This window comes from Sceloporus occidentalis, unplaced genomic scaffold (assembly GCF_023333645.1).
Source record: "Sceloporus occidentalis isolate IW3139 unplaced genomic scaffold, rSceOcc1.0.p SCAF_455, whole genome shotgun sequence".
In the NCBI taxonomy this organism is placed as follows: domain Eukaryota; kingdom Metazoa; phylum Chordata; class Lepidosauria; order Squamata; family Phrynosomatidae; genus Sceloporus; species Sceloporus occidentalis.
Genome location: NW_028317435.1, coordinates 142,937 through 156,869, shown reverse-complemented (window position 1 = coordinate 156,869; position 13,933 = coordinate 142,937). Strand labels below are relative to the sequence as shown.

The 13,933-nt window shown below is 48.4% G+C and overlaps 1 protein-coding gene across 3 annotated transcripts in view; it reads right to left on the bottom strand.

Moving 5' to 3' along the window:
- Positions 1-13,612, bottom strand: part of LOC149271861 (filamin-B-like) — a 54,785-nt gene extending 41,173 nt beyond the window's left edge. For all 3 annotated transcript variants that reach the window (XM_089507068.1, XM_089507069.1, XM_089507070.1), the window contains exon 1: positions 13,321-13,612. In XM_089507068.1, the coding sequence (XP_089363194.1) occupies positions 13,321-13,612 (292 nt within the window). The remainder of the gene's footprint in view (positions 1-13,320) is intronic.
- Between the last annotated feature and the right edge of the window lie 321 nt (positions 13,613-13,933).

The window sequence follows — 13,933 nt, the reverse complement described above, 5'->3', positions numbered from 1 at the left end:
AATCTTTATCTCCGCGGCGGCTCTCATCGACTCATCATCTTTATCAGAGGATGGGGAGAATATTTTATCGTTTAATTGGGGGGGGGGCAGGAAACCACCTAAAATATTGAGCGGAGTCAGCATCAAATGGATAAAAAAATAAAAAAAAAAAAAAAAAAGGTCTGAACATCCCAAATCTAAGAAATGTACATATTTGACTTATTTGCTGAATAAATGGATTCCAGACTCTCTCTTTTTATATATATTAGATTAGAAAAGGATTGGGAAATCTGGCACAAAAGATCCAAAATGAAAAGTCACGTTTATGAGAGCGCCAGCAGCCAGACTCCGAGCTCACGCCGGAGGCAGGTGGGGTTCCGGATGCCTCTATAGGCGGTGAAAGCCGATCACCAGAAACCGCTGGAACGCGAAGAGTTTGTAGGTTTGGGGCAAATCCTCGTTGGAGGAGATACTCTGGCTTATGATTGGAGGAGTTGGGTGGAAATTCGCCTGCCATGGAGACTTTGTGGACCAAAGAGGCACAAAAGCTCTTAATGTGATCAAGAGACCCCACATACGTAACCCTCTCCTTTCTAGCGTATGAAGGGTTAACCCGACCGCAGAGTATCAATGTTATCCGAAGACATTCCGGGACGACAAACTTATTGATCGTCCAATTGTTCCATGAAAACGAATTCGGAACGGGACGACCCGGAGTCAGGGAGAGGATTTACGACGCGAAGAGAAATCTATAACGTTCTCCGGAGGCGGCGGGAGGACAATGCGCCGGCAGCGAGAACGTTCGACTATCGGACGGCAAACAAAGGAACGTTCCGCGCCCTCAGCGAGAGGAATTGTTACCGATCTCTAATCTCTCCGCCCGTCACCCTCGGAGGTGATCGATGGCGCAATAACTTCACTCTTAACTCGCACTTTGTTTGACCAGGTTGGGTAATAACTAAACGCGCCGATGAGTCACGGTTACTCCACGCAGCGCACATACGTGATGAGCGTACATACACCGGACAGGCGGGACGGGAGATCGCCGTCTGGGGCTTGCAGACGATGGGGGGGAACTTTCAATTTTCTTTTCTAAAGGTTTAAAATCCTTTTTTTTTTGAGAATCTGATCATATTTACAGAAATTCCACATTTTAGCAAAAGTTTAGAACAAAATCTTCCAGGACTGGGACCGGATCTCCGTCATCATCGCAGGTGTTACAGACACAACGCTGCAAAGTTTCTTGCCTCTACCATAAAGCAGGGAGGCGCCAGGAAGGATGGGCATTATCTCCATAGAACCTGCCAGCAGATCGGCCCCATCCGGCCCCCATTTTGTCGCTCGTTTCTCCTGCTGTAACGACTCAAACCTTAATCAGTCGTTGGTCTCGTCTTAGATTCAGGAGCCGTATGTCTATCCCATGCATGTTTAATCCCCTCGCTGTATTACCCTCTACCACTTCTGCTGGAAGGCTGTTCCACTTATCTACTACCCTCTCAGTAAAGTAAGATTCTCAGCAGATTATGTCCTCTTGTTCTAGATTTCTAATAAACGTCCCTCCTGTCCTAGCCCTTCTTATCATATCATTTATAGGAGGACCCCCCCCCATGTCCTGCCACTCAATGGCCCGGTTACAGGGGTGACCTTTGACCTCCCTAACTGGCACCATGCTGCTTTTAGACGGTGCGCGCCAGGATATGACATCATAACACAAGAAACACTCTGACTGCGGGGGGGGGGCGCAGAAGGTAAATACATTTCCGCAGCCACCTGCTTATCAATAATCTTCTGCAAAGGCTGGATATTCGGCGGCGGATCACCCCTCGTAGGGTCACGCGCCTGCGCAGGTCACGTCCGGTCCAAACCAAAAACAGAGCTTCTGCGGATTTAAACAATCGCTTCCTGAGTCCCAGAGAATCGGCCAAAAACATTCTTTTATTCCGCGGGACGCCCGGCGAGCGGCTCTATTCACACCGTAACAAAAAGCAGAATTCCTTTCCGGTGAGATCACCTCCCGAACGCGGGCGACGGAGGCATCGAGGAGAGAACCGGCGGCCCTCCGGACAAACTTCCCCCCAAACTTTAATTTGGGGGAAACAATCGTTCCAATCCTGCGAAGGCGGCTGCGAGATAACCAAGTGCAACAAAGTCACTCGTTTCAGAACTTTATCCGGGGAATTTGGCAACAAAATAGAGACATTTGGCTGAAGTCACAAAAATATCCCAAAAGCCTTATAAATAATTCTCTGAATTCACATTATATTGAATTTAAGATCTCAGCGTCCAGAATACTTAGAAATCACATTTTTTCGCGCCACATATTTAATCAAATTTCTGAAATCTTATTTTTTTGGGTAATTTTAAGACTAGCAAGTTCATGAGGCCACACCAAGAACTTTTCAAGGGAAGGAACCCAAGAGCATTAATTATTCGAAATAAGTTGAATAATAAAGTTAAATAAAAAAAAATAAATTGCAACATTAAGTAAAAATTAAAAAAAAAAAAAAAAAAGTTACAAAACCCATATTGTTTTACCCTGGATTTTTTTCTGGCTTTTCTAGCTATATTCATTTTAAGTAAAAGGGCGTTTTGGGTGGCAAAAGATTGAAATCAGTAGTTTGCATAAGGCAGCTTTCAGGACCGACACGCGTTCGCTTTCCACGAGGTTTCCTTCTGATAATAATTTGAGGAAGACGCAGCCCCTGCCCGGATTACCTCATTTCCCTCGGCTGTTGTGACAATTTATTAAACATTCGTTTCCTGCGCTCTATTGACACAAAGTACTAAAAAGATCATATTTGTCATACAAAAGCACTTCGACACGCAGATCTTTACACGGAAGCCGCGCTCTATGGCGTGTTTTAAAGCCCGAGCCAACGGAAATAAATGGAGTTCAGCGCGTTAGCCGGAGGTCATTGAGCTCCTCGCTCATTCCCCGGATCCGACTGTCAGCTCCTTGGGTAATGAAGCCGGTGAGGGGGGGGGCTCCAAATCCAATTGGTAGAGAGGGGAGCAGCTCGAAAATCCAGAATGGAAATTTATCCAGATGAAGTCCGAGCCTGGTTCCCAAAACCAAACAAATTTAAACAAAAATTGACAAACAGCGCAGACCGGAACGGCGGGATATCTGCGGCCATCGTCCCCCCAAACCCCCCCAGCAGGCTTCCTATACAGCTCAGTATTTGGGGAACAAACTCCAAAAAAACATGGAAATTCATGGGTAAAAAAGGCTATTTTAATGGTTCAGTGGTTGGTCCCTCACGTAATCATAAAATCGAGCTTCGCCCGACGTCCACGGCAGCTTCAGACATGGTGACTCTGTACAGAGATAGTTAACCCCTTAACGACAAAGCCTGTACATGCACGGGCTCAAAATGCATTGTTTTCAATGGGTTCAGGGACCGCCCATTGTCCTCAAGGGGTTAAATACAGAATGCGGGAAATCCCTTAAACTCCTGGGGTTATAAATATTGCCCAACGTTTCATTTACCGCAGCTGTTGGACCTTTTAATGGACGTTTTCACCCCGGGTTCCAGGTGGCGGAGGTTCTGGACGGACCGATGGTGGGACCTCTCTGACCGCGCAGGAATAAAAGCTTAGAGGTTCTCATCGTCCCGTCCCGGATCCAAAGCCGATCTTTCAATAATCTCCTCACGGTAAGAGCATAAAAGGGGTTTCTGTCATAATCCCGACATAAAGAGCGCAAGCCGTTTATTTCCATTCCTAGGAACATTTAACGTTTCCATGAAATATTAAATAAAATCTACATCCCGCGGACAAGCGAGCGGCACGGCCGAGAACTCGAAGGGCTGGAGCCGCCGATTACGCAATCCGTGTCAGATCCGGAAGTAACTAAAAACAATAAATACGTTTAGTGAATAAAGACGGAGGACGCAGGAGGAGAACAAAGATCCTAAATAATGGTTTTATTGCCTTTTGGAAAAGAGGAGAGTTTATTCACCAGAGGAACAAACGATCTGCGCTGAGAGTAGAAGAGGAGCCGCCGCACGTAGAGATTTTCCTGCTAAACGCGTTTTATGGGACATTCGCCGGGATTTACGCCATCACCGATGTTTATTGGCAGGCTTTGAACTCAGACCGTGCGGAATACGCAGACAAAAGGCCTTCACAAGAGAACAAAAACCACAAAAGGTTTCATCTTCAGATCCTCAAAAGGAAGATTGATGCCACTCGCCGCCTTTCATCATACAACGCACACGCCGCCACTCAACACGCGTGGGACAGACATTCAAGCTCCTGAGTCTAAGACGAGACAGGCGACCGATTAAGGTTTGAGTCGTTACAGCAGGAGAAACGGGCGACCAGACGGGGGCCGATCTGCTGGCGGGTTCTAGGTTCCTCCTCATCATGGAACAATCCGGACTCTCCAGCCTGTCCCAGAGCCAAAGGCTGGAATCTGCAACGAAGGAGAAGAAGACCGGATCTCGAAGGGATCGAAAAGCCAAAAGTCACAGCAGCGGGAGGCGTAGGAGAAGACTCCAATGTCCTATTTACCAAAACGGGCAAGATTTTTCCCCAAAACGTCTCTCCACCCAAGCAAAGACTTTACACGGGAGTTACTCCCCGAACGCCTTCAGGACGGCAGACAGAGGAACGAGCGTTGGACTCAAAAGTAAAAACGTAGCTTTGGGGGGAATCTTCGGGATTTTTATATAGAATTCAACTTCCCGGGAAATCCGTCCACATGAAGACCCCCTCGCCGGCCAAGCAGCCCCGCGCCGCGTTACAGAAAGAGATAAAACAAAGATAAAACGGGTCCGACTCCCCGGCCACGCCGCTAATAAAGAAAATAAACGCGCATCGCCCCCCACCCCCCATTACATACGATTTATAATCAGGCTCGGCTTTAATACACGCCGGCCCCAGAGCCCTGCGTGCCGACGGTTTGTCACCCACATGTAAATATCACACGTGAACCTCGCAAGGCCTTGTAAAGAACGTGTGGGGGGGTGGGGTAAATTTCTCCAGCCACGTGTGACATTCCACGGCCGCTCGAGAACTTTGCAAAAATACCGCTAACAAACACCAAGATTTAAAAAAAATAAAGGTTTAGATTATTCATAATATCATTTAAATCCACGTTTTGGGGGCTTTGAGTCGGGGGCCGAGGCGAGGGGGCAGCTTCTCTGCATCAGACTCCAAGCTGAAATACCTGCTTGAATTCAGGTAAGGATTCGTTCTCAATTCACACAAGTCGGGGGATCCTTAACATCGGACGGCATCTATGCTTTAAGCTAATAAAGGGTTAACATTCTAAAGGGTTTGTTCAGTAACAACGTTTCCAGGACACTTAAAGCGGAGATTATTAATTATTAATATTTCAGAAAAGTGTTAAACCCAAAAAAAAAAAAAAAAAAAAAAAAAAAAGAGGTCTTTTCCTGCGGAGTTATAATATTGTAAAGTAAAAAATTAAAAGGACAATTTTTTTTAATTTTTTTTTTTTAAAAGTGGATTTTTTAGGTCGAAAGCTCAGGAGCGTTTTGGAGATTTTGTATCTGACGAGGCGGATGACATCACCAGCCATGCGGGGGAGGGGGGGGTTGTTTCTTGGACCGGAGGATCCAGAAGTTTCCTATAATGCAGGTTAATGCCTGTCGCTGACTCACCCAAAATTACAGGACTTAAAGAGCAGCTCAGGAAACACGGCATGTGTGGCTCCAGGAGGATCCCCCAGGGGCCAAATCCATGCTCAAAGCTGGAACTAAACAAGGAAAGGATCGGTCAGAAAACATGGTGCATGCGCTGCCCTTGGAGGAGGTTTTAGGGCCACAGATAACTGACCGCTTCACTGGTCTGGCAGAAAATGGTAAACGGGGTAAATCCTTATAAATTGATGATTTTTTTATATAAATAGAATATTAATATAGAAAAGAAACCGGGGAGGAAAAATGCGGCCAAAGATTCTGGATTTCTGGGAGGGAATGGGTTAAAACGCATCCAAGACACAGAAATCCGTCGATCCCATCTGGATCTGATCAGGCGGCAGAGACGGCGACCACGAGCGTCTGGACGTGATCCTGCAGCACCCAATCCCGACCCCTACGCCGGGAGGCCATTCCCAATACCAACTACCCTGTTGACAAAGTATCTTATTCAGACTTCAAAGCAAAGCCCTTAAGTTCTAAACACACGTTAAGATTCCACGCGATCGCCGACACCCAGCTCTGTAGATAAACGGATTACCTCTTGGCCGGGATCTTCAGGGAAGGGACAGCTGGCAGAACTTTTACTCGCCGCCCAGCTCAGCGGGCAGCAGGAGCCGCGCGCGGATTCACACGCCGTAAATAATTATCATAAAAACTAAAACTAATACTAATAGTTTTGAAAAAAATTGAAATAGAAAAATCTTCAAACAATAAAAAAAATCTGATATAAAATCCTTCTGTGTAATTCTCGTGAACGCGTTTCACCCGCTGCGCTCGACGCCGTTAGATATTAACCCCCCCTCAGGGGCAGAAAGGCTTCCGTCTGGCTGGCGATCCTGGCACGGGCAGCAACGTCTTAACTGGGTCACTGCGTGCAATGAAAGAGTTAACGAACCCGATTAACCTGCAGCGAAGCAGGTACTCCTCACAGAGCCCGGCTTTGGTTAATCTCCCAGTAACCTGCGCGCAATACCAGTAAGGGGAGGTCACATAAAGGCCACGGAGGGGCATTACACTGACGGACCCCTCGCCTTCACCCCGGAACCCCCCCGGGACCCCGCGCCCTCCATCCAGGACCCCGCGCCCTCATCACTAGGTTCCTTAATGTTCCATTATCGACACATTTCAACCCAAATCTTCCCGGGTTTTGAGGTCTCGCGGAGTGTAATACCCCTCACACACCCCTAAGGGGTTAAACCAAAGAACCGTTTTATTGGGTCTTTACTTTATTGCCAGGCAGGTTCTCTGTAGCTTAGAAAGGACAGCGCTGGGTCACCTTTATCACTAGACATCCGAGACCCACGAGATGTAGGAAGTCTTACTCCGCTGAGTGATAGATAAGTGAAACAGCCTCCCAGCAGAAGTGGTCGAGGGTAACACAGTGAGGTGATTAAACATGCATGGGATAGACATACGGCTCCTTTCAATGAAACAAAGAAGGAGTCTGAGAATACATTTGGGATATGAAATAAGTCTGCGCATGTACAAAAGAGTTCTAGATAATATTTGGCCCCGTCTCTGAACATTAATCATTAACCACATTCCTAGTTAGCCCATCTCGGCAGGTCAGCAGACCTTTTACCACGAAATATATAGATTTTCAACCCCCCCCCCCCCGCCCCCCACTCCAAGACTTTATTTTCTCGAGGACGTGGAAATGTTTGTTTTTTCCCCGTGGCACAAAACACGGCAGGGAGGGGGGGTAAATCGCTCCGGTGGGATCCGTTTCGGATACGGGGATTAAATTAAAAGATTGCAGACCTAGAACGAGGAGGCTGCAAATCCCGACCTCTCCGCCAGAAACACAATGGAGGCTCCGACAAAAGGAAATCCCCCCCCCCCCCCCAAATCACAGAGAGGAAGCGGATAATCACCGTCCTGAGCGCCGGGGGCAATGCGGCCCCTCCGGAGACCCCAGAACTGCCTGGGAACCCGCTCGCGCCCCTCAAGCTTCAGAATCCCAAATAAAATATTCTTAAGCGTTAAACCTCCCCCGAAATCCTCCTTTAATCATAATTTCCAGGGAATGTTTAATTGTCATGTGACGAAAAAACCCAATATTTATAGGCTGTTGCCATAGAAACTGAGAACGTATTTATTTATTTTTTTAAGGTGTTTTATAAAAACAACAAACACGGCGAGGTTTATGGCGTAAAACACTAGAGAATACATCGTTCTGGCTTAAAAGTAAAAGAGTATTAGCACATGATATAAATAAACGACGCGTCGCTATACACGAAACGCTCGGAAACGTCCCCCGCCCGCCCCCCCCGGAAGACATTGCGGGTCGTCGGCCAATTCTGCCAAAATGTGCTAATTTTACAGATAATTCCCTAAAAGGATGTTTCATTCACTCGCATTTCATTCCTTTTCAGAAAACAAGAAAGGGCAAAGAAAATAAGAATAAGAGACGCGGAGTCTTTGCTGCCGGGAAGCGGCGCCGTCGCTCGACTCCCAGATCACGCCCAAAAGTGGCTTTTTTGTCTGCTGTTTGTTCTGTAAAAAGGCGTAACTGGAATGCCGGATTTTATCAGCTCTGCGCTGATCTGACCGATCATTCTGTGCCAGCGACTAAAGGGTGTGTCAGAGTGTGTTTAGGGGAACTCCTAGCACTCAAACAGAGAGGGGCAGATAGACGGAAGGGGGCGGCCGAGGAGAAGCGTGTGTTTAGGGTTAATACGTACAGCGAGACACGGGGGGGGTCGTCTTCTACCTCTGCCCTACAGAGATTTTAAAAATATGAAGAACAGAACCCCCGAGGTTATTTATAACAATAAAAAAAGAATGCTCTTATCACCATAGCAACCAATAACATGATTTAATCAGCAGGAACATTCAATGGGTTGCTATGGTGATAAGACAATGTTTGTTTTTCAATCATCACTATTTTGCAGTGACATGCGGGTCCCCGGTCACACGAGTCGAATCTCCGGCACACGGAACACGGAACACGTTTACAGCTGCCCGTGCTGCAATGTGCGTCGGTGTAGCTACATGCGCCACTTGTCAATTAACGTGGGCTCCCGATTAGGGGGTTTATTTAAAATGGTTGCCACGGTGATTGCACCAGAATTGCTGATTTTGCATAACTCAGCTCCGTCACGAATCGTTATACCCGACGCTCCGACTCGTCGTTCACGCAATTCCATCTGATAAATCCCATTGTACCGCACCACAGAATATGACGGAGCTACATGAATCAATGAACGCTCGGGCTACTCGCTGACGCTCCGTGACGTCGCTGCCTCCCATTTTCTGCCAACATAAAAAAGTATAAAAAAAGAATGAAAATATTCTGACGTATAAAAAAAACAACAATTATCCGACCGCATCGCCGGCTGCAACAACGGGGCTTTCACAGAACTCCCACCCGGCTCCATTCAGTCAAAGCCGGGACAGCTTCCAAGTTAGAGGGTCTGCCGCCCGGCGCTGTTAGGGGGGATTCATCGGAGCCGACGGCTGCTTTACGCTCCTGGCTCAAGGAAATGTTGCAGGCGGGGATCCAAGGGCCAGAGGGGGTTAAAAAAATGCAACAATGAAACCCTTGGAGAAATAGCTGATCGGGCATTTTTTTACTCATCGCACAGATTGGAATCCGGTAATTAACAAAATATTCATATTAATAAAAAAAATACACACAAAAAAATGAATTTTATGAACGGTTTAATGTTTAACCCTCAGTGCAGGAAGGGTTAAAGCAGAATGTTTTCCCCGTTTTATAGCTTTTTATAGGGCTCAGTAAATCTAATTGCACAACATATCACACACACACACACACACACACATCACATACACACCACAATACACACACACACACCAATACACTCGCATCACACACACCACATATCACATCACACACACGCATCACACACACACCAATCACACGCATCACACACATCACATCACACACCAATCACACGCATCACACACACACCACATATCACATCACACACATGCCAATTACACACACACCAATACACCCGCATCACACACACGCATCACATACACACCAATCACACACACCACATATCACATCACACACACGCATCACATCACACACATGCCAATTACACACACACCAATACACCCGCATCACAATACACACACACACACACACACGCATCACATATCACACACACATCAATCACACGGGGACGGGAACCTCCCTTTTTAAAAAAAATCCTGCTCAGCTTTAATGATCCGGCGGCCGGTAATTATTATTTATATGGAAATCACTGAGTATATTTAGATTTGGATCCAGGTTAATAAGACTACGACTCGCGCATGAAAAACCGGGTCAACGTCTTAGGGTTACTTCTCTTCCAGTTGTTGGGTTACAACTCCCATGATGCTCAGCCAACACCGGCAGGAAAAATGATAAATTACTTTGTAGCAGAACATAGAACGTTCCACGAAGTGACCGATATCCCGGCGCAACATTCTTAAAACATGCAGACATCCCGCTGAAAGAACACGGAGCGGTCTAACGGCGCGGACCCCGTCCTCAGGAGACACGCAAGAAAAACCCAAAGCGATTTATCAACATTCTAAACGGAATATAAGATTTACAAACATTCCGGTTATTTAGAAACATCGCGGAAACGTTTGATTTTACCAACTGGAAGCCGTTTTGTGAACTTTTTAAACAGCCGGATAAACCCGATTCGCTCTGGAATCAGCCCGAGACTCTAGAAGGACCGGACCGAGCGAGAACCGGGCGAGGGTTTGCGATCTCCGCGGATACCGCCCAGCAACGCGCAAAACCCTCACAACTCCTGCTTTCCAGCCGCGAGTTACAGCAATTGGACCAAATCCAGGCGATTTGGAAGCCGTTGGTTTCCAGAAGCGAGTGAGACGGTTTGTGTCGGTGAGAACCCTTCGCACGCCGCGCCTTACGGATCGCGTTCACGAGCGGAGCGCGGTTTGGGTGAAGTCATTCCTGGCAGGACCTCCAGTCAAAGATCTAGATGGGGGGGGGGGGGCAGGGGAATCAGGGCCGGGACCATCGCGCTCGGACCCCCATGTCCCAAGTTGACTCTTTTTCACCCGTTTCCCGGCGAGAGGGTTCGTGTTACATTGTAACGGAAGACGACGGACGGGAGCCTAAAAGCATCGCTATGGTTACCGTTAAAACTGTTAGGATTCATATTTCTGTTCCTACAAAAAACATCGGGTATGAGGAGTATCCAAAGCGGATAAATCGAGAGATTTCAGTTTTCTAACCCAACAAATCCAGCTGAAGTCAGTTGGGTCGGAGAAGCCCAGTCATTCCATCGCGCCAGCTGGAGTCAATGATAAACGTTATAGAATTTAGCTTTTAGTAAAATTTTTTTGGGTGAATATCTAAGGTTTTAAGTAAAAAACACCCGGTTTTAGGCTACCTTGGCAGCTTGGAGTTTGGCAAATCAATTCCCAAGAACCGGTTCTAGATCATTAGTAATTCACGCCTAAGGAACCCAAGATTCCCACCATATTGGCTTCTAGTAGACAGAAGCGGCGCGCAGGCACGGCACGGGGACGCACCCCACAGAACACGCGGAATAAACACAATATGGCAGATTCTGTTGGTTATAAAGGTGGGGTTTGCGTTAATAAACGAGATGCAATCTAAAGAGGAACGCCGGCCAATCACCCGCTGATACCGATCAACGGAACCGGAGCAAAAAGACCTCAAAGGTTTAAACGTTTTCCTTTTATTTTCTGAGTGTGTCAGTCTCCCCGTGCCTCCAGTACCAGTCCCGTGATTCAGAGCTTTGTGATTCCTTTCACTTTTGCGGCAGAGTACGCCGAGTCGGGAAGAGTTTTTGGGCGTCACAATGGGTCAAAGAGCTGACGCCTCGCAGGCCCGAGCCTTATCAGGGGACGCGCTGCCCTCAACCAAGAGGCGCTTCGTTCAACACCCACAGAGGCCAAAGTCCAGCCTGCGGCAACGTCTGGCACGGTACACACGGCTTCCGCCGGCCACGCAGATACCCCCCGGGCCTGCAGATACCCCCCCCCCCACAACCATCACGCCCAGCCAGCCTCACAAAACCAACTGGAAAAAGTCACCAATCCGTTAAAATTGCCACCTTCTATACAAAGGAGTAATTCACTCCGCAAAAGGGTTAATTCCATCAAACTATCAAACCCCCCCCCCATGTTACAATGTAACTTCAGAGGTTAAATTAAACAGACCTGGGGTATCTGGGGGCTCATGGTCCCCAAAAAAACTGTTTTCACTGTAAGGTCCTCAGCCCCCGGGTCACAGAGACAATGATCCCCCAAATCAGGACTGTCCCACAAAAACTGGGACTGCTGAGAGGTATGGAACCCTGCAGACCCAGCTGGCCATCTGCAAATGATATACGGGGGGGGGGGGGTGATGAACCCCCTGATAAACCCAGAATGAGGAACCACAGCAGCTCCACGGACACCAAACTCTGCAGTCCCTAAACCAGTTGATCCATTAAGGGGTTAATGCTGCAGACAAACAGCCATAAATCCCTCTCCGCTGGGGGGGGGGGGCCACGAAGCGTATATTTTCTATAAGGTCTCATTTAGGTCACCCAGCTGTACGGAGACGTCAGGGGTCGTTGGCCTGGAGGGTTTACAGTCCAAAGGGCCCCCCACGGGACAGGGACGAGGGGGCCGGGGAGCCTAAAGCCACGCCATATTAAACAAGAAATGAATAAAATGGATCGGATGGAACAAAAAAATCTCAGACTTTCCCAATGACTGACAGTTTAACCCTTTCTCCACCAGTGCGTTCTCTCCAGGTTAGCGCCTGTCCACGCCCAGTGCACGGATCTGCCCTCGTACCTGGCTGCCCCCCCCCGCCACGCCCGGCCTCACCTGTTCCCGTGTTACAGCGCAGGTGGGATATGACTAACATGTGACAAAACAAACGCTATTTCAACGAGAAAAACAGCAAAACGCTTTACATGTTTCCTTATGTCGGTTCTCAAGGGCAGGCGTGCGGGGGTTAACAACAGGTTGGATAAGGGGGAGAGGTACGGAGCAGGTGTCTGGCGGGGAGAAAGGCCGCCGAGCCGCTCAGATCCACGGCTGCCGGGATTATACGTTTTATCTGAGAACCGACTCACGAAAAAGAACGAAAGCTTCTAAGTTTGTTTATTTAATCGAAACGTTCTATTTACTAACAAAACGCGTTTATAAAAAATAACATAAACCCCGGCGGCTCGGAGAGAAAAGCGTCTCGAAAATGCCCTAAAACGACAATCATTAGCGCGATAATTGGGAGCAAAAACACGCAACGTTCTACGGAGCTTTCAATACAAGAAATACGGGGTAAAAACTGATGGTTTTGGACCAAGTCATTTAAGCCAAACTTCTGGTTGCCTGATGTCCCAAAGTGTGGGCATTTGGCAAGGTAAAGGTTAAATTTGGCAACGATCACAGACCTCGAGCCGGGGCCGAGCGGCTACCTGCACCCCTCTTTACATAATGTTCGGGGGGGGGGGGGGGATTGAAGAGAATTAACCCTCTGGGCGGATGTGGCGCCAGGGCTTCTATTCCGGAGGTCATTAGCACTAAACATTAACCCTTTCGTTGGACAAGCGGTGACTTAGCAGCTCGCTCCCGACATTAACCATTCGTGTGAAGGAGCCTAACGGTCGGGTTCCTTTCGGCACAGCGCGGAACGTCCCTCGGGGGGAGAGGCTCAGGGACTCACCTATGGACACCAGCTTGATGTTCTCCTTCTCCAGGAACTCCAGGGCCACCGACACGTTCTCCAGCTGCATCTGGCTGAAGGTGGGTCTCTGGTGGTACTTTCTGTACATCCTCTTCTGGCTCAGGACCTCCAGCAGGGCGATGAGCCGCAGACCGTCGCTCAGGTCGGTCTGCAGGTTCCCTATCCTTTTGTTGACGCATTTCAGGTGCTCGTTGCACCAGCGCGTGAAGGTGTTCTGCTGGATCTTCTTCCAGGGGGCGTCCTCCGCCAGGTCCTTCTCGGTCACCGGCATGGTGGGAGATACTCTGCGCAGGAGACGGTAGAGAGGGGCTGCTCGTTCGGAGTTAATGCGGCGGCTGCTGCCTCCCGGGCTGAACGCGGTCGTGCTCAGGATCAGGATATATCCGCACGCCCCGGCCAACTCCTCCTCCCGCCGCTCCATCTACCCCCGGGGTTTCTTGGAATGTCTGCGCCATCTGCTGGCCGTTGGAACCCATCGCGGTGTCCCCATACCTGCCTATCCGCGCGGCTACACCGATATTAACCCTTTAATAGCCCAGGGCAAAGATACAATGTAGCAACTCGTAACCACATCGTAACAAGAACCGCTAAG